The 20,916-nt window shown below is 38.7% G+C and overlaps 2 protein-coding genes across 5 annotated transcripts; one reads left to right on the top strand and one right to left on the bottom strand.

The window, feature by feature from the left end:
• The first annotated feature begins 414 nt into the window (after positions 1 to 414).
• Positions 415 to 12,710, top strand: LOC306886157 (protein Jade-1-like). Of its 4 annotated transcripts, none has more exons than XM_079443059.1 (11): positions 415 to 554; positions 2,123 to 2,206; positions 3,927 to 3,997; positions 4,129 to 4,286; positions 4,378 to 4,562; positions 4,651 to 4,862; positions 4,931 to 5,098; positions 5,185 to 5,301; positions 6,604 to 7,137; positions 10,398 to 10,515; positions 10,612 to 12,710. In XM_079443059.1, the coding sequence occupies exons 2-11, from the start codon at positions 2,158 to 2,160 to the stop codon at positions 11,529 to 11,531; spliced, it is 2,532 nt and encodes an 843-aa protein (XP_079299185.1). In that variant the 5' UTR covers positions 415 to 554; positions 2,123 to 2,157; the 3' UTR covers positions 11,532 to 12,710. The 4 variants fall into 4 exon arrangements, with proteins under 4 accessions (XP_079299185.1, XP_079299187.1, XP_079299186.1 ...); XM_079443061.1 differs by having other exon boundaries at positions 6,724 to 7,137; positions 10,612 to 12,702; XM_079443060.1 differs by lacking the exon at positions 415 to 554 and having other exon boundaries at positions 1,372 to 2,206.
• LOC306886158 (uncharacterized protein) lies at positions 12,653 to 20,747 on the bottom strand. Its single transcript, XM_079443063.1, has 5 exons — positions 20,642 to 20,747; positions 20,422 to 20,553; positions 15,582 to 15,688; positions 14,970 to 15,054; positions 12,653 to 14,158 (listed from the first exon to the last, which is right to left on the bottom strand). The coding sequence occupies exons 3-5, from the start codon at positions 15,673 to 15,675 to the stop codon at positions 13,882 to 13,884; spliced, it is 456 nt and encodes a 151-aa protein (XP_079299189.1). The 5' UTR covers positions 15,676 to 15,688; positions 20,422 to 20,553; positions 20,642 to 20,747; the 3' UTR covers positions 12,653 to 13,881.
• Between the last annotated feature and the right edge of the window lie 169 nt (positions 20,748 to 20,916).

Genomic DNA, 20,916 nt, shown 5'->3' with positions numbered 1-20,916 from the left:
AAGAACTTCATTTGGACAACTTTACATGTGATTTTCTCAATATTTATATTTTTTAGACTTTTGCCAAATATTTTCCGATCCTAACAAACAATCAATGGAAACATAAATGGAAACCTTATTTATTCAGCTGTCAGATGATGTATAAATCTCAATTAAAAAAAAAAATTGACCCTTATGACTGGTTTGTGGTCCAGGGTCACAAATTTGAACCTACTTCTGATTTAGTAGTGATGACGTAACATTAAATCTTTCTTTATTTACAGAGGTTTCCTATTGATTCATAATATTAAATAATGAGTAGGTTTAAACCTGAGATTTACCCCAAAAAAATCCCTGTCATCATCTCCAAAACAGATGTGGATATTATGAAACAGCTGAAATCGAAGTGTTAGTGGGTGAGCACTAGCTCCCCCTGCAGGCGGACGCGGAGAACAGCCGCGCATACGTAACCTGCATGTGTTTGTTTGTGTGGGGGGTGGAGGAGAGGAGAGGACTCAAACTCGGAGCAAGCGCCACATAGAAACGCCAGCGCAGGATCAGCAAGACCTTTTAATGTAGGTACACTACATTTTCTTGCTGTGCTGTAGCGTACATGTTTAACAGGCAGGGACACACAAGTGTTTTCCAGGATTTCCGCGAGCTCTTCATGCAGATGGTCCGGTGCAAATGTAGCACGTCATTAAAATGGCGCCAAAAGATTAAGTTGAGCAGCAGCAGACGCTGCCCTAAATAAATGTTACATGCATTTTGCCTCTGTAGTAATTTCTATAAGCTCCTGGTGTGGTTTGCTGGGATATTTGGTAGTTACTTTCAGTCGCGTAGCTGCTGGCCGTGCGCGCGCATGTGTGTGTCCAAGCGTCATATCGCAATTTAGGCGCGCGCGTCTTGGCCTGACTGTGCAGCTTATCTTATTTTACCTAAAAGTTTTGGTGTTGAACCAGCAAACGGCATCAAATGCATGCCCATGTTTTGCAGTTTTAGTGTATAAATGTGAATTTCGGTTATGGTTCAGAGGGGTGTTAGAAAATTTTAGCTCGTGCCACGGTCTGGGTTGGTCCGGATTCATCTCTGGCTTGATGTTGGGAAAATAACGGTGGAAAATATTGAACTTTTCTTTGAGGTTTGCGTTAGAAGTTAAATCTTTAAAATTGATGTATATTTGCGATACAATTAGTTTTCCGATTGACGAATGTATGTACAATACTTGTATGTTCTTGGTACTTCAAGTTTATGTTTAAATATACGAGAGTGCAGCGGAGGTTTTGTATTAAAACACTATTAAATTAATTTGGTTTCAGTGGGAAAAATAATAATAATAGTTTTGTTTTCAATTTCGAACTGGCATTGAAATGGACAGCTATGTGACGTCAAGAGGCGTGGTTTGTCAGTAGCGTCACATGGAGCGTTAGCACTGCGTGAGCTGCTGTTTACATGGAGCCATAGACGTCGTGTTTGGGCAGAATTATTATTTTATTATTGTAATGCAGTTGAAATTAGCGGATAATTGTGAGATTTTGAAGTTGTGTCTCTAATATATATAGATATGAATTTGCTTCGCTTATTTAGTCGCACAAAAGAAAAACTTTACCCGTGTTAAATATTCGATATGTGATCAAAAATATTAATAAAGCTCAAAACTTCTAAGTGCATTATACAAGAATTGTTTATTCATAAGATTTAGGACTTTTCAGGCATTTAGAAATTTTGCAGCACGATGGGTTGGATAGTTTAAAATCTAATTTTAATTGTATATAATTGAATTTAATATGAATGGTATGTGCACATGATATATTTAGTATTTAGAGCAAAACAACCCACTTAAAGGTGAAATTTGTACGTTTCACTAACATTTCAGTCTGCCATTGGCATTGGTTGCACCGAATTTACGTTGAGTGCTTAAGCAAACAGCAGCGGTTAGCTAGCGCCACTTTTTGGAGGAATCAGCGCATGAATTAGCTACTTATAAATTGATTCTGCATGTTAAGCTCAAATAGAATTATATAAAGTATCTTAACATGGCTTGTAAAGTCTGAGAGTCTGTCTGCGGGAAGCGCTCTCAGCAGTCATCTCTGCAGGATCAGTTTTCAGGAATGTTCTGCTAATGTTTGATAAACCTCTGCAGATTTCTGCATCACTTGAAGGCCACGGCAGCTGACGATGAAGCGAAGCCGTGTCCCGAGCACCAGTGACGACTCGGATAATGGAAGTAAGTAGACAGACACTTTCTAGTACCGACTTGCCTCGGAGTCATCTATATTAACCTTTTGATAATACTGAAGTTGCATATTACTAAAGTCACCATGAAATGAAAATGGACAATTCTTAATTTTGCAGTATTACTATTTTGGAATATTGCAATGTTTATTATAAATTATCCGTCCACATTATTATTTTTTTTATCCATGTGCCCTTGTAATATTTAATCAAAAACCTCCTCTCCTTCATAAAATAACATATTTTTTTCTGATGCTGTGTGCAAAGGCGGGACTATAATCTGTCACTCACGTGAAATCACAGTAATTTAAAAATGTTACACAGTAAAACTTTTTTTTTCATTCTAGATGCCGTTTTACTCAATACAAGAGAGGAGAAAAGGCGCTCACAATTCCCGTTATTCTGCTTTTAACATTCAGCCCTTTAGTTATAGCAGCAATACAAGCCCTCTCCCTATGAAAAACTAATACTGGCAACTAATATGACTACTGTTGCTGCTAAAAACATGAATTATCACTCTTTCAAGATTCAAGAGTTTTTATTTGTCACATACACAATTATACAGAGTATAACCAGCAGTGAAATGTAGGTCAGGTCCGCTCCAAGGACAGTGCAATTATAAAGTATACAAATATTAAGAAAAAGAAAAGTAGAAAAAATTAAATAAAAGATAAGATAAAAAAATATAAATACAAATGTGCAGGTCCGTATGTTGTTGACTTAAATAGTAATAAGAGGAATGTGCAAAAATAATGTGCAAAAGTTGTACAGGGTATTTAAATGGCAGCAATATGAGGTAGAGAAAAATTATGAATAGCTTATTGATATTGTGGCGGGGTGGAAGAATCACGCAACAAGGAGAGCTCAAATTAAAGGCCCCGAAGGGTGGCTTTATTGACACACGTGCTCGTAGTGGTGTGAAGGGGTGGCTGAGGTGTGGCGGTGCTCCTCTGGTGTGTGATTCGGTCCCTGGTGCGGTGCGTCTGTGGGGTGCTCCTGGCAGGGCAGGTTCGGTCACTCGCTGGGCTCTGGGAATCAAGAGAGAGAGAGATCGGCACATTAGTCCTCAGCTTCTCGGGAGAATCAGTCTCCCTGTTCTGCAGCCTCTCCCGGCTTATCTGGCCTGGGGCTGATGAGCCTCAGCTGTGGCCGATCCGGCCATAACGAGCAGGTGCAGGTGTGGCTCCTCCGTTTCCAGGGCAACGCTGATGAGTAAGCGGGATGCCCGTCACAATATATGATATTTACATGGAGAAAAATTATGAATAGCTTATTGATATGGTGATATTTACATGGAGTCAAGTGAAGTTATGACACAGAGTTAGAGTTTAGGAGCCTGATGGCCTGGGGGAAGAAGCTCCTTCTAAGTCTCTCAGTTTTTGCCATCAGGCTACGGAAGCGCTTACCAGATGGAAGCAAAGTGAATAGACGGTTACCAGGGTGATTTGAGTCCTTGATGATTTTGACAGCTCTACTTTTGCAGCGTTTGAGGTAGATGTCCTGCAGAGAGGGGAGAGCAGACCCTGAGATGCGCTCAGCTAAGCGCACAACTCTCTGTAGTGCTTTGCAGTCCTGATTGGAGCTGTTTCCATACCACACTGAGATGCACTGAGTCAATACACTTTCTATGGTCCCTGAATAGAAAGTTTTCAGGCTCTTTCTCAGAATCTTCAGCACAAGACATTACATGCATGTTTTTCTGTCTCTTTGAGGTAACTCCACATCTTGGTCTCAGCATTCCAACTCCAAGCACAGGAAACAGAATGGAAAAAGACCCTCAGAGGTACACAGAACTGCCTCACACTCATTACTGCCTTGCATACGACCCTAACAGACAGAAATGAGAATGCTATAGATATTTGTCACAAATGTTTTCATGCATATTCTGATTGTCACATCCCACATCTCCTCCAGGTGTTCAGGACAGACCTGATCACTGCTATGAAGCTGCATGATTCATACCAGCTGAATCCAGAGGATTATTATGAGCTGGCCAATCCCTGGCGGCAGGAATGGGAGAAAGGGGTTCAAGTCCCTGTTAGTCCTGATTCCATACCAGAGTGTACAGTGCGGTATGAGGCTTTTTTTTTTTTTTTTGACCTGTGAGACTATTCATATTTAATGGTTGCACTTGATTGATTACTGTTTTCTTTTTTCCTGCAGCACTGTAGCTGAGAAATGTCCCACTCCTCTGTTCATCAGGCCGAAGAAGCTGATTCGCTCATCTGAGTCATCGATGCTGGGGTACGTGGGTATTCAGACGCTGGCCGATGGCATGTGTCGTTATGACCTGAATGAGGACGACGTGGCTTGGCTGCAGATCGCTAATGAGGAGTTCAGCAAGATGGGTGAGTGTGGAGTTTTCATTTTACCCATTATGCACTCTTTCACACTGTTGAAACAAATGTCACGTGATGCTAACTGATTTGCTTGTAGGCATGCAACTTTTGGATGAGCTGACAATGGAGCGGGTAATGGAGGAGTTTGAGCACCGTTGCTATGACAACATGAGCCATGCCATGGAAACAGAGGAGGGGCTTGGCATCGAGTACGATGAGGACGTGGTGTGTGATGTCTGTCAGTCCCCTGACGGCGAGGACGGCAATGAAATGGTGTTCTGTGACAAGTGCAACATCTGTGTGCATCAGGTGTGTGTGAGTGTCTTGAATGCATGTGTGAGCGCATATGAATTATATAACAATGTATCTCCTCACAGGCGTGTTACGGTATACTGAAGGTTCCTGAGGGCAGCTGGCTTTGTCGCACCTGCGTGCTGGGCATCTTTCCCAAATGCCATCTGTGTCCTAAAAAAGGCGGAGCTATGAAACCCACTCGAAGTGGCACCAAGTGGGTCCATGTCAGCTGCGCCCTCTGGATACCAGAAGTAAGGATGCATGCTCAAATGAAGACTTATAAAGTGATTTTGTTAAGAGCAGTGTGTAAGCTTTGTTGTGTGCTCTTTATCTCTAGGTAAGCATTGGTAACCCTGAGAAGATGGAGCCTATCACTAATGTGTCTCAAATACCCAGCAACAGATGGGCTCTAATATGCTGCCTGTGTAAAGAGAAAACAGGAGCTTGTATTCAGGTACACAGTGCTGATGTTTATCATTGTTTTATTATGCTATTCATACAGATATTCAAAATCTTTTAAAGGGTCCAAAGTGCATTTTACACCTGAATGTTTTTTCTCAATTTAAGCTCTGGAGAATAAAATAATATTATTTGATGGCATCAGTACGGAGCCCTTTTAAGGACATGGTGGTGGGAAAAATTAGGGGTGAATGGAAAAAAATTCAGAGTGGGAGGAAAATATATTTTTCAAATGTTTTTGGTTCCCTCGAGAAACTTTGCGTTCCCTCACAAAACCAGTTGAGTTCGGACAAACTCTTCCTGTTTACTTTACAGCTTGCCGTGGTTCATACAGCTCCATATGTTGGGTGAACTATCCCTTTAAAGCACTGTTTCTCTTAATGAAAAAGTTACACATACAAAACGAATAGCATTTCTGAAAAACGTTTGAAATGATGTACATTCACATTTTCTATGGAGTGAGTCACTTCATGGGGGCCAGCAAGTTGAGATCACATGACTTCGGTTTATTTCAGTAATCCCCCTCAGCTCTTGGACTTTAAGGGGTGTGCAATATCGTCTGCGATTAATATCGTAATTGTTGTTTTAACGATGTGCAATTTGACAATATCGAGTATTTTGCAAAAACCAAACAAAACACCAAAGGAGTGCACGCTTACATTAGCCTACATAGTGATGAAGCGGGTTAAAAAGTGCATGTGCGCATTTAGAGCGTTCTTTCACTGCATGATTCAGTCTATTAAAATGCATTAAGAATGATCACAAAATTCAAGATATGGGGGCAGAAAATGTATACATTTACGCATGATTACAAGTGTGATATTGACTTTATACAACAGTTCAATAAACAATAAATTAATATTAAGAGACTTGTGTTTTAGACACTATATTGCCTGTTTTTGCTCCATTTCGCAGACAAAAAATAATATCTTTGGTTTTGCTAGTCGTTTTTTTTTTTTAAAGTTCTATTGAGCTTTGATTTACTCTTATTGAATTTTAGTTTTAGTACTTATTTCAGTTAGCTGCCAAGTATACAGTATAACATTTATATTTTATTGTAGATTTGTATCAGTTAACAAAAATAGTTTTTAGGTAACAATACTAACATTGGCCATTCTTCAGTGGCTTCGATGACGGAACTTTTTTTTTTTTTTTTTTTTTTTTTGCAAGATCATCCATGCTTCTTGGTTTAAATGTAGAATTTTGTTCATTTATTAATAATCAGAAAAAAAACCTTCACATTTTTCCTATGTTCTGTGTTTTAATCCTGAGATCCTGTCTTTCTACATCCCCCTAGTGTTCTGCCAAAAGTTGCCGTGTGGCATTCCACGTGACTTGTGGTCTGCAGTGTGGGTTGAAGATGAACACAATCCTCACAGAGGCGGATGATGTCAAATTTAAGTCTTTTTGTCCCAAGCACTCAGGCATGGACTGGAATGAGGAAGAGGGAGATGATGACAGGCTAGTGAAGGTCCAGACCAGCGAAGAGAGACGGAGAAATAGGGGAGTGGACATTTCATCCTCTTCACAACCCAGACTCGCACAAAACCCTGAAGAGACCAGACTCAGTGAGCGCAAACTTAGAGTCCAGCAGCTGGAGGACGAGTTCTATCGCTTCGTCGCTGCTGATGAAGTCGCAGAGCACCTGCAGTTGCCCCTGGAAACTGTGGACTTCCTGTTCCAATACTGGAAATTGAAAAGAAAGGTGAATTTTAACCAGCCGCTCATCATGCCGAAGAAAGAGGAAGAGGACAGCCTTGCCCGGCGGGAACAGGAAGTGCTTTTGCGGCGACTCCGTCTCTTCACGCATTTACGACAGGATCTGGAGAGGGTAAGTGTTGCAAAACCCTTCTGTAGCCACATTACCTTGCATTACCACTTGAATCAATATAAGGGAAGAAAGCACCAGCCAATCACAGTTCAGGACTTTTAGACAGCAGGATCCCAATTCTGCCTTTTCTTCATGATTTCAAATAAACAGTTAGTGATTTGCACATAGTTCAGTGTGGGTTTTTGTGGTTAAAGGAACATGCCACTATTTTTGAAAACAGGCTAATTTTCCAACTCCCCAAGAGTTAAACAGTTGAGTTTTACCGTTATCGAATCCATTCAGCTGATCTCCGGGTCTTGCGGTAGCACTTTTAGCTGCATCTTAGCATAGATCATTGAATTTGATTAGACTGTTAGCGTCTCACTCAAAAATGACCAAAGAGTTTCGATATTTTTCGCCACGCATGAAAATAGTCCCCAGCTAGGTAACTTCCAACGTGACCGGCGCTAAGTTTGTGTAGCTGAATCGTCTCTCACAAATGTCTCTATGGTTGCAATGCACACTCCCTGTGCAAACAGGTGGTCACGTTGGTTATGTTGATGTAGAGCCCTGCATTTCGGCCGACTTTTTTATGCCTCTAGGGCCGGGCTTCGGGCCAATTTCCACGTGATAGTTCAGAGGCGGGTCGGGCATCGGGCCTGTTTTGGGTTTCTCCTTATTTTATATTGTAGACGTCTATCGATTAGTGATGAAAAAAATTGCTGTGCTGATGGAAACGACCGTGCCGCGACTGAGAGCAGTTCGATGGTGTTCAGTGTCCCGCAGCAGCAGCGTGCTCAAGTGACTTCAGCGCAGCGGAATAGTTCTGCGTTCAAATGCACGCAATAGGCTAAAGCTTGCTGCAAAACCCCAGCAAACAGAACTATGAATGTCTGCGGGAAATAGTAAGGAGAAATTTGAATTATTTACTAATAAACTAGTGTTTTCTGAGTCTGTGTCGCAAGGATGAAGTTGCTGATCCTGACTCACCGTCTCCTCATTAGACGCGCCTTTAGAGAGAAATGCATCTTTATTGATTATGATTAAGATTTATAATAAAAGAGTTTTTTTTTTTCGTTAAGTGATAATTTAAAGCTTTCTATAGATATATGTATCATGTCTGTGAGGCATGTATTCGCTCAGCTTTGGTTCATTTTTGTGAAGCACTCCTGTTCAAGACTGCAGAAAGCACATCATGTTTGTTTTCTTTGTTTTATAAAAGAACTACCTTTTGTTGGTATTGTGAGTGCCCACAAATACAAGTAGACCCTTTACAGGTCCGAATGATGTATTACTCTTACCTTTATCAAAAAATAAAAAAATGACGGTGTAGGCTATTTTAATTTGTTTCCACTGAAAAAAAATCCAAAACTGGTGCCTCCATGTCCTGCAGAGCGCGCTTTAGCTTCCACTCTCCGCACAAACTTAGATATAGGCTAGAGCACATTATTATTATAGCGCAGGTTTAACATTTAAACAGTGTTATATGCTTGAACTGTTTTAGTATATCTATAGATTTTATTTTAGGCAAGTCGTGATGATATGAGAAGGCTACATTTATCAAACATAGGCTATGATCAGCTCATGCCGCTGGCCGCTTGGTCCTTAAAAAAAAAAACTTATAGTCTATTTAACGAACAAAAATGCTCCAAACGTTTTTCTAAATTAACTTAATAAAAAAACAAAACAAAATATAATAATTTTGCCATTACACACAAAACTGAACTATTTTAATAGCCAAAACAGTAGTATAAACTGTTTTAGGAGAAGAGGGGAAAAAAGACAGGCTCGGGTCGGACACGGGCCGGTAATTCTGATAAGCTGTCGGACGTGGGCCGGGCTAGGGCCTGAGCGTCTCGGGCCAGGGCCTAAATTTGAGGCCCGTGCAGAGCTCTATGTTGATGGAAGTTAGCCTATTTTCAGGCGCTGCGTCATATCATTGCTCCTGCTGCAGCTATGGTACGGCAACAAAGTTCCTTGATTATTACGCCGGAATGAGAGTATAGTTCCTAGCCATATCGGCCTAGAAAATCGCAACTTTTCATTTTCCGTCAGTCTTAGTACACGATGTAACTACAGAAGAGTCAAGTTTTAAGTAGGAAAAATATCGAAACTCTTTGATCATTTTTGAGCGAGATGCTAATGGTCTAATCAGATTCAATGATTTATGCTAAGATCCGCCAGACCCGGAGATCGGCTGAATGGATTCAAAAACGGTAAAACTCAACTGTTTAACTCTTGGGGAGTTGGAAAATTAGCCTATTTTCCAAAATAGTGGCGTGTTCCGTTATGTATGAAAATAACCATGGCCCAGTATTCAGATATTGGATTCTATGTCCTTTTTTATTCAATATTGCAGGTATAATCTTTTCTTTCAAGGTGTCATCACTAACATTTGTCATCATTTCTGTGTTGCTTTGTCACGCCACAGTCATTACAACACCTGTATCTTTACCATTGGACCATAAAATATGTTGCTAGGCCAACCCCAAATAGAAAATACACAAAAATACACCCTTTTTTTCAAATAACAGGCTATGAGTGAAGACGTCAGTAGTGGAGGAATTTAAATTATTTTATGGTAACAAGATACCAGATGGAAATGTGATACAACTATCTATGAATTCCAGCTACAAGAATTTTAGATTGGTAACTTGAACACTATTCCCACTTCAAACAGAAAATTGTAGAGAAATAATAAACAATTTGTACAGAGTAGTTAAGCCTCTAGATTATTATGTGCCGTATTGCCACTGCTGATAAGAGCATGTCTTCCATGTGTTGAAACTGACTCTACACTTAAAGGGTTAGTTTGCACAGAAATCTAAATTATTATTTATTAATCCTCATATGGTTTCAAACCTGTTCACCTTCAGTACACAAATTAAGATATTTTCTCATATTCTTCATTTAAAGTCCATGCAAACAAAACACACATTGTAAAAGTAATCCATATAATTCAAGTGGTTGAAACCAAGTGTCGGTTGATTTAAATGATGAACAGATTTCATTTAGGCATTTGTTCATATATTAACATTGTACATGCATAGAGCATATCAAATATGGTAAACGAAAGTTCAGTTGTGCTTGCTTGTAATGCAAGAACAAGCCCCATTGGTTTTCGCTTGTCAAGAAGGATGAGAAAATATTAGGAGTTTGTTCATTTGTGTTCTCAAGATTACCGAGGTTGAGGAAATGATGACCGAATTTTCATTAATGGGTTTAGTTTTTTTTTTTTTTTTTTGATTTAGTGTGTCTCACATACATATATGTGTGTTCAGGTGCGTAATTTGACGTACATGGTCAGCCGTCGGGAGAGAATTAAACGAACCTTGTGCCGAGTGCAGGAGCAGATCTTTCATCACCATGTCAGGCTGCTGGAGCAGGGACGCGTCGCTGGTTAGTATGACGCTTACTGCACTAACTTGATGAATATTTGATCCGTCAAGTCTGTTTTTATCTTTTTTTTTAACCGTTGTGTTCTCTCCTGGTCAGGTATATCTTCTACTAGACGTTTAGAGGAGGCTATGTTTTACTTTCGGACGGCACCTCCTGTACCTACATCCCCCCAGCCTCTGAAGGGTCACTGCGGCCAGAACAGCGCCCTGGGCATCACTGTTCAAAATCACGAGAAAGGGAGCAACCCTTACAGAGTCTCAAAGCATATTGAAGCAGACAAGCCTGCAAAGATGCCCAGACTTGAAAGCCTGGTCATAGACAGTGTACCCAGTTCTGGGGTCGTTGATTCCGGATCTGGAGCTTGTAAGACTGACGCATCAGATACAGCGAAACGGTCGGAGGGCAGGCTGAGGAAAGGTGAGTCTCACAGAAGAGATGAAGAAATCGAGCGCCCCCTGGAGGACAGGCGGAGGAGGAGGAGCAAGCTGTGGGAACAGGTTTCTATAAAAGACAAACTGAGACAGTCGAAGTCTATAGAGGACATGGTGAAGAACGAGACTGAGCATGACAACATGGACGACAGATTACTGCTGTCTCACAGCAGAACCACTGCTAGTTCTGTAGTCACTGCCTCAACCACGTATAACGGATCTCAGAGCAAGACAAACGCAAGCCAACATCAGAGAAAAATAGTGCGAAATGGACGGCATTTGAAAAACTGGGGCAGTTTCAGAATCCCTAAACGGAGTGAAAGAACGTCAACGGGGAAAGATGGACAGGACGGAAATGACGAGGCGGACCAAAATTCTTCCTTAAAAACTTTTAATACAAGTCCCACCTCCTCCCCACAAATTAGGACCCGGCTGCGGACAGGAAGTGAGAACCGAAGCCATGTGGAAGAGTCAGATCTTGGCCAATCAGAACAGGGCAAGAGGTGTCACGCCCAAAGACTTCGAAGCGCGATGACTAGACGTTACGGTTCAGACGTGATCCAGCGTGGAGTTCTTGCATCATGAAATGTGTCCAAAAATATTATTTTTCTCATTTTCATTTCTTCAGTGGAAGGCGAACATATTTATTTTTCTATTCTGTAATTTTCTGCTGTTGCTGAAACTATTTTTTTTTGAGTGTACGTTAAAAACATATGCAGAGAGGTTTCAAAGACCAAAACAATTGGCTGATGAAGAAGAAAAATATGTTCTTAATGAATGAAACTCCAGATCAGGTAAAACTAACTGGCACAATTTTTAGATGTTATGAGCACTTACCAGCGTGAAACCAAGCCAGTACGGCCCAACTGTCTTAAGTCCCACAGAATTACTGCACTTAACTGAACACTAACTACACAAATATCTGACCACAGCAGTCTAACCAGTGTCTAAAACTTAGAGAAGACTTTTAAATTGATTTCTCAGTATTCTGCTAACTTCAAAGGCCATCATGTTGTGTGTATGTGACGTGTGCCAGACTTGTGTTGTGGCACCTTTTCCTTCTCAGGTAAAAATCTGCTTATATTTGTACTTAATTTATAGTGTTATGTCTTGTTTTTCTTTCAAACAAACTGAGTGTGTAACAGGTCGATGCCTTATATGTACTCTCTTCGGTCTCGAAGTTATTCCTTTCCAGAAAAGTTCTTTCACTTAACCATATTCTTCTGCAATAGATGGACTCTGTAGATCCAAGACAGACAATTCCACACTCGGTACGATGAAACGATGACGCATAAGATGTACGCCATTCACAGCTCTGTTCAGTAAGGCTTTTAATAATCATTTACTTCCAGTTTCCATTACTTTGAATTCACTTTTGCACTTGATATTTAAACGGTAACACAAGACACTATCATAGGTCTAATAAAGACACTTGCATTGGAAGGACTGATCTTCTTGACATGGTTGCCTTTGAGTAGTACTCAAGTATGTGTACTTGCATCTTTTCTTTTATAGCTGTAAATGTCTTTTCTCATGCAAGATGTGAGTTGATCTCAAGAAAAAGTTTATCTTGTGTTTTTGTTGAGATGTTGCACTAGAACATTAGCCAGAGAGCTCGGAATAACTGTGTTCACAGAAAAAAAATGTTTCTACATGTTTATAATAAGCGCTGCTGTATTTTTCTTCTTTCTTTTTCTTTTATTCTTATGCAATACTTTAGTTTTGTTGCAGATTGTGAATAAAGTTTCTTGAGGTTACTTCTGGAGATGTCTGGATTGCTTGAGAGGAAAGTAGATGTTTTCCACATTACTTTAAACACAGCCTCAGACTAACAATTGACAAATGATGGACATTGGCTCCTACAAATAAACCATGTTTGGAAATCTAATTAGTTTTTTGGTTGACAAATTACAAAAGTAGTTTAGTTCCCATTTGATTGTCATTGTAGTGATTCTGATTGTATATGTGCCAGTCAATGTGATTACAATGGTCAACTTTACAATTCATCTCATCTTGACCTATATTTAATATATATTTGAAAATCTTTTAGAATAATATTTATTAGAATAAAACTGTATATTTATGTTTAAAAACAACAGTGGTTCCTGGTTTATTTTAATTTGAAATCTGACCGATATATGATTCATTATTCAGTGATGTTTCTGAAAGATTCACTGATTGAGTCTGATTCAAACCACAAACTCGCAGGCAAGTTCAGTGAGAATGAAATCTTTTCAACTGACTCCTTTAAAAAGAGCATTTATTAGTGAACTGGGCATTCAGGCATTGTGGTTGTTTCATGCAGGAAATGCCTGGACATCTAAAGATGTAATTAACACCAGCTCGCAATGTAACATCTCAGAGTCTTTTCCCAGCTCACCAATAGAATTTTAGGCTGGACTTCTAAAATCGCTACATAGCAATGTCAAGGTCATTGGTTTGAGTCCCAGGGACTGTATAAACAAAATCTATACTTTTAATGAATCCGCATCTGTCAAATGCATAAATGTAAAATATATATACAGAGTATACTGTTTGAACAATCTTTTCTGATATACCTCACTGTTAGAGTGCAAATATCATGGCTAATATAATACACAAGTTAAATTGACGGGCATCCTTAACATCTCTAACTGAATTCTGGCTCCCACCAACTCCATTTTTAAGAAAAACAGTTTTCAGTTCAAGGCAGTAAACGTTTTAACCTACATTTCATCACCAAATCCAGTGCTAAAAATAAAACTGTAATCATGTCAAGTGATTATACTACAGGTTTTTTTTAAAGTGGACTTTTATCAAAGTTCCATAAAATCCCAAACGGCAGTTAATGTTCGGTTAATGGCGGGTGCTCCGATATAACCTGGCCTCTTCCACTGGTTCTTTGTTCATGTTGGTATGTTAGTATCTTTGCGCATGAGAATCCAGACAGTGTCTGCTATGTGTTATCTACTGATGGCATGTCATGTAGCGTCACAATAGTTGAGCTGCTGTTGGTGCTGAAATGCTCCCCATTACTCCGATCCCCGTTTGCCAGGTCGACCCGAGGAATGCGGTACCCATTCTCTGAGGTCATGTTAGACTGCACAAAGCTTCCAGTGACTGAGCTCGCACCCACGTTGCTCATGGCCAGGTTTGTGTTTGTGGTAGCTGAGGACACCTTCTTTCGTGGTTTGCTGGAGCCTCCAGCCAGCATCCGTTTCGCATGAGTCCTCCTGTCATATAAATAATTGTAAAAATGGATTGATAAATAAAACATGTTTTAAAAATAAACATTTTTGATAGCATATTGATTAACAGAATTTAGTGGTATAGCTATTGGATATTCAATTGTTCATGCTCATCTCCTCTATGGAAAAAAAATTGCATAGCAAAACACTTAAGTAATTAGCAAATCTGAATTTTTTTATACTGTACTTTTTGATGCATAATTGAAATTGTAGCTTATGAAACAATATTGTTTTAGTGTTTTATTTTTGGTTTATTTAGACAAAAATAGGACATACTGAACAAAATATGTAGGACTTAGAAACAATTTTCACTCAGAAATGACTAGTAGCATTGAATTAAACATGACATTTGTAGGTAGAACGACTAAAATATATCCTTGTAAAAAATGCCCAAATAATCTGTATTTACAACTTTGAAAAACAAAAATTTCCAGTATAGAATTTTATTATTGGCCATTTGTTTATTTCCTGGCCATAACATGGAAAAAATGATCTGCCTATTAATATTGTTTTTAATTCTGGTGCATCCTATAAATGATAACATAAATCAACTCGGTTCTCGTAATGAAACAGCTATGAAGTCTTTCAAAACATGTTCCTTTCAGCCCTGAGAACATTTGAAGTGTTCTTGTCCTCTAATAGATTTGGAGAGTGAGCCTGCTTGAAATGAATAGGTCTTTATCTATTTTTAGGAGGTCTGTCTAAAATTGTTCTGCTGTTGTGAGGAGACAGACAAGGTATTCACCTCATGGTATGTAACTCATTCATTATGGTTCACATCAAAATGTTGCCAAACCTGTTGTATGTCTTGAGGACTATCAGCAAAAATGTGAGAATGATGATTATACCAATCACAATTACAGCTATCATGGCTCCTGAGCCTGTGAACACGACAAATAGGGAATGTTTTATTAGACATATTAGGGTTTGGGAAAACCACGCATTCCCTATTAATCATTCAGTGAAAACATAAACATGAATAAAGCCAAAACTGCAAGAAAAAATATTTGTAAGCAAAATTCTGTATGAAGAAATCTAATATAGTAAAACATAAAAAAATTATTAATTTAAAGTAGTTAATTTGATTACAAAATGTGTAAATGTGTAGTAGAATACACCATACAAAACTGAATGTGAATTATTTAAAATATGCTGTAGAAGTTCCAGGAAGTAAGGCGAAGTAATGCTAGTGTTTCTAGTTTTCTCACACAGTGTCAGCTTGAGACTGTCTACACTGGACAAGTCAAAATAAGCTTTCTGAGTCCATTTGTCCTTCATGTCAGAATCCGGTGGGCATCCAGTGTAGACAGAATCACTGATTAGAATGGGTTCTATTTGCTTTTGACGTGTAGTGTCTCAGGAAACGGTGTCAGACTTTATCTACATAAAGTGCAGATCTGAAACGTACTCTGCGTGAGGATTTGTTCTCTAGACTTGGTGACGACTGTGGTGTTCTGTGTGGTTGTGGACTGGGTCACGGATGCTGTAGCTGCTCTTTGCATCTTTAGATTTGTCCTGAAAGAAAAAAAAAACAAGGAAAATAGTTTAAGCATACAATACCACTTTGGTTTACAGATTTTAAAGGGATAGTTCACCTAAAAATGAAAATTCTGTCATTACTCACCCTCATGTTGTTCCAAACTCTTAAGACCTTCGTTCATCCTTGGAACATAAATTAAGATATTTTTGATGAAATCCGGGAGCTCTCTGACTGTAATTTTATGAAGCTACATTCTAAAAATGCTGGGTAGGTTTTCTGTAACTAAGTTGCTGTGTCATTTTTAATGTTGTTGTTTTTTTCCTACCCAGACGCTGGGTTAAGCCTGTCTCCAAAGAAATAACCCAGCTGCTGAGTTACAGTCAGAGCGTAGGCTTTTTGCGTAATCTACAGGACGGAGCGGTTCTCAGCACTGACGATTTTATTATTTTACGCAACCCTACATAAGGATGACATGTCACTCAGCTTCATCAGCAGCGGTCGCATGATGGAAATGCCTTTTGCCTTGTATAACCTAAATGGATTTGATTCATTATAATACTGAGTTTCATTTATGTTAAAATATGTTCTCTAATCTCAGTACTGTTTGTTTATGGGCAGGTTATGGAGTCAGTCACGGCATCTTTCAGTAACTTTCAGCTAATAACACAGCATGTGTTCTGTCCAAGATTCACCCAGCGCTGGGTTGCTAAATAACTTTTGCTAAATAATCCAAAATTGCTCCAGGGTGGAGAAGACTTGTTGAGTAAAGTCATTATTTTTGTTTTTTTTGTGCACAAAAGGTATTCTCGTAGCCTCATAAAATTACGGTCAGCGAGCTCTCGGATTTCATCAAAAACATCTTAATTCGTGTTCCAAAGATGAACAAAGGTCTTATGGGTTTGGAACAACATGAGGGTAAGTAATTAATGACAGAATTTTCATTTTTGGGTGAACTCTCCCTTGGAATATTTATTCCAGTTATTAGTCATAAGGAATGACTTAATATTGTCGTTTTACTCAATAACATTTCATAATGTTTTCTTCCTTTTGTGCTGTGCCTTTAGATCTAATGATTTTGAAAAAGCTATTTGTCTTGTACAAAACAAGACGTTAATTAGGCCAAATGACTGTTTTGGGGAATTTAACTACACTGAATACATGATTCATTATGTTTACTAATCTACTAATTAGTTTAGAGACACAATTCTGTATTGTAATCTCAAAACAGTTGTATTGTTTTATGGATTTTGAGCTGTTCTGCTAATTCTACATGGTTTATCTGGCACCAATTTAAAGATTTAATTCGATTAGATGTCATGTCAGGTCCCTATTTATGTACATTAGTTACTTGACAAAGTGATTGTGTTTCAGTCAATCTGTTAAAGAAAGCCTGAGGGAAGTATATAATTATCCCATATATCTGTCAGCGATAAATCTCATGCCCATCAGCTTCCCTTTTTTAATCGTTTATCTGTCATAATTTCAGCACAGTCAAAACACTGCACAGTCTGTCCAGTGTTTTTCTGGGTATGAATTAGAGGCATGGTTCAAACCAGAAGAAATTTGATTAACTTCAGGGTTTTGTACTCAGTGAACTCTCAGCCATGGTGCATCACTGACATACCGAACTGCAGTGGGTCACCGCAGCCTCAAAATTATACAGCTGCTGGTGGCTTTAGATTTAATTGACTGTGGAGTATGCTCGACGATACAATCAGAGCTGCTTCAAAACAAAATGGCATTGGCTATAAAAAGCTTAACAACCCAGCACACACATGTCACTCCTGCAGACTTGCTCACTCCTACATGCTGACAGACTTTTAAGCACAGGTGAAGTCTATTCTTCACCTGCTGATTATATTCAAATAGACCGGCAACTACAAAACATGCAAAACCTTCAGTTTCATAACAGCTATTACATATTCTGACAGCGTGGGCTTCACAGCAGCAGAAGACCAGAAGAACAAGGTCTTCTCAGTCTGAAAGAGCAAATCTGTGAAAAATATGTTTACCAGTTAATTTTGTGAAACTGTGATGGATTTTGGAGTGAATTACAACTAAATATTTTGGGCTCATTAGGCTGGTCTGATTAAGATTACGGAAAATTAGAGATTTATCGATATCAGGTGATATTTGATATTTAATTGTTTGTTGGCATTTCCTCTACTTTTACATTTAGATTAATTATTTTACAGAGTGTTACTATAATTCTTTATTGGTTTCGGTCAGAATTTTAATATTGGATATTCTTAAAACATTTTTTGTGCCTAACAATTCATGAGCAGGTGCTCCATATTTATTATATGACATGCTATTATCAACAGATGTCCATCTATTATTTATCACCTTAAGGAAGCGGAAGTAAACAGAATAATCTAGATCTGAAACAAGAATAGAAAACTTTACTTTTGAGACAAAATTTAGACCTTAATAATCTGCATTTATTTATACAGTTGCCAGGCTCATCTTTGTTATTTTTAGACTTCGTAAAACAACCTCTTCTGTTCCAGACAGCCCATAATATCCGAGGCTGGCTCTTATGACCATTTCTGACAGAAGCAATCAGTGCTGATGGAAAGAGACATACAGCGCCTGTACCACCGAAGAAAAGCAAATAGTTGTAAATTCTGTTGCCTGAGCTACAAGGTGAATCACAGGACATCAGTATGGAGCTCAGTTTCACACCAACATAAAACAGACCATAATACACTCTGAGGGTTCAAGTGTCAGCCTGTGCCACTTGATTTAATTTACAGCCACTTTAAACTCACAGATGAACAGAGCAGTTAGTGCATATTAATAAATATGCAATTGATAGAAGGTCAAATGTGTGTTTTTTTTTAAATAAAAAGAAGACAGGTATATAAAATAAAATTAGAATAGAGAGTGCTAGAGTTAGAGGGTCAAATAAAGATGGAAGAGATGAGTTTTTAGCCGTTTCTTGAAGATGGGTAAGGATTCAGCTGTTCATGCATTCATTGCACACCATATTATCATATTAATAGCATATTAATAAGCAATAAAAAAAGTATTTAGGCCTCTGCATGTATAAATCTGAATGCCTTTTCATGAAAGATGTCAACTCCGGTTTAGAAATAAAAAACTGTGGAGAAAGATGCAACTCTAGAAAGCACTCATTGTGATCTTTCACCCTTTCTCAATCTCTCTATCTTCCCTTGAAGTGCTTTTTAATCAGTTGTTGCCAGCAAAATAAAGGTGTGGTCATAATTTGTTGCAAAACTTCTATTAAGTTTCTACTTCATCCATTTCTAACAACTGGTTTTTAATTATATATTTATTCATTCAATCATTTTAAATAAGCTGTCATGATTACTTCTGACTAAAACTTAACCACCCGTCTGTAATGTAATGTAAATCCACCATTCTATTTTTAACTAAATGAGATAAACCGTAGGTCAAATTCATAAACGTATGTGTGTCACTGTCGGTCGACTTGGTGAAACAATCAATTACACACAATAGAATAGAAATGTGATCGATTTGGGTTAAGATCATGGGCAAATATTTAACCAGTAAAAAAATCACAGGTGCGCTCACGTATGTCTGGCCTCCAGTGCACGTCACAGCCCTGACTACAGCCTTTCTATACACACCAGATCAGTCCTCAGTTCCCCTGACTCAAACAATGGCCCATTCATCACGTTCTGTTACAGGTATGTGTCCGTCTGAAGCCGGATTCTTAAACGTGTCTCCCACTTCTTACACACTAGCTAAAAATAAAAACAACAACTTCAAAATACACCATTGAAAATTTCAACTAAAACTAAATGAAATCAATCTGACTGTTTACAGGAACCTCCTGTATTGTTCCTGAATGCCAGAACACAATAAACATTCACTGCCCTGCCAGAGCTTTGTGTGCAATGTCAGTCTAAAATCACATCAAAAGCAAGTGAAAAGGAAACTTAAAAAGTTATTCAGATTCTCAGAGGATGTACAAAACAGAACATCCTCTTGGGTCCTCTCAATAAAGGGAAAACAATTCTGCGATAGTTCCTAGCAGGAAATTATTAGTTCAATATTTTCATCATATGATCAGACATTAGTCAGAAACACAAAGGAAGAGGAAGGAAACTAACATCAAGGCTTGACATCAAATATTATAAATCATAACATCATATACTGCTTATTGTTTCTCATAGTATCAGGACTAAAATCTCAGGTGTTTCATGTGGTACCTTCATTTAGAAATGTGGAAAAAGTCAAAAATATGATTAAATTTGACTAAAACCACTAGAATATATTACATGACAACAACAAGTCATTTTGAAGGGTCTGAATTTCACCTCAAGATCACTTTTTACAGTGTTTCTGCCAAAAAACACAATCCAGCCTAACGAGATGTGTTTACGTCAGGTGAATGTACTTAAAAAACACATTTAGAAACCATTTTCACTTAGAAATTGAGAGTAAATTTCACAGATAATTTCAAAGAAACTGCACATAACATTGATGAAATAGTATTTTATTGTAAAACATAATATTTTCTTTACAACTTCGAAAATCATTTTTTCTGTGTGGTTTGCACCAGTTTGGCTCTACAACAGAGACCGTGAGTTGAATAATAGCTACTTATTGAATTCGCTTTAAATATACACAATCTGTCCATCTAAATATCTTTCCTGCACACACCTGGAGGCATGCAGGCAGGGAACCTCAGGGGGCCTAAGATGACAGGTGACAAATCACACACAAAAATGAAGGTGCAAAGTGATAATGGGTAAAGTTTGGTTGCATATTGGCTTACCTGTAAGATCAGTTCCCCGTCGTGGAGTTCTCTCTCCACAGTATCAATTCCTCCACACCCCCTCCTTCAGTAGGCTGAAGTGAGCATAGTCCACACGCTCGTTCCCTCACACACACGCTGCCGCTAGCAGAGCTGGGACAGAAAAACACAATGGAAACCCGTCTGAAATTAGTCTGAACAGGTGAAATGACTGAATGTTCACTTCAGGCGTGATTATAACCTGAAGTGGAAAGCGAGGGATGGTTTCAGCGCTTGGCAGAGAGGTAGACACGACGTGCAATATCACAGCTCTCTGGACTGAAAGCGGTAGCTGGTTTTTCAGGTCTGGCCTGGCCCCCAAGGCGTGCCACATTCATAACACAGTTCACACACTTCGTTCTCGGTCAGTACTCAACCTTAATTAAACACACTTTCTCTGTGTGACAGAATGTAGAATAGTAGAAAATCATTACATGATTAGCACTCATGCTGTACACATGCAAATCAAGGGCCACA

The sequence above is a fragment of the Barbus barbus genome (assembly GCF_936440315.1).
Source record: "Barbus barbus genome assembly, chromosome: 20".
Taxonomy (NCBI): Eukaryota; Metazoa; Chordata; class Actinopteri; order Cypriniformes; family Cyprinidae; genus Barbus; species Barbus barbus.
This window is presented reverse-complemented; position numbering and strand designations above follow the sequence as displayed.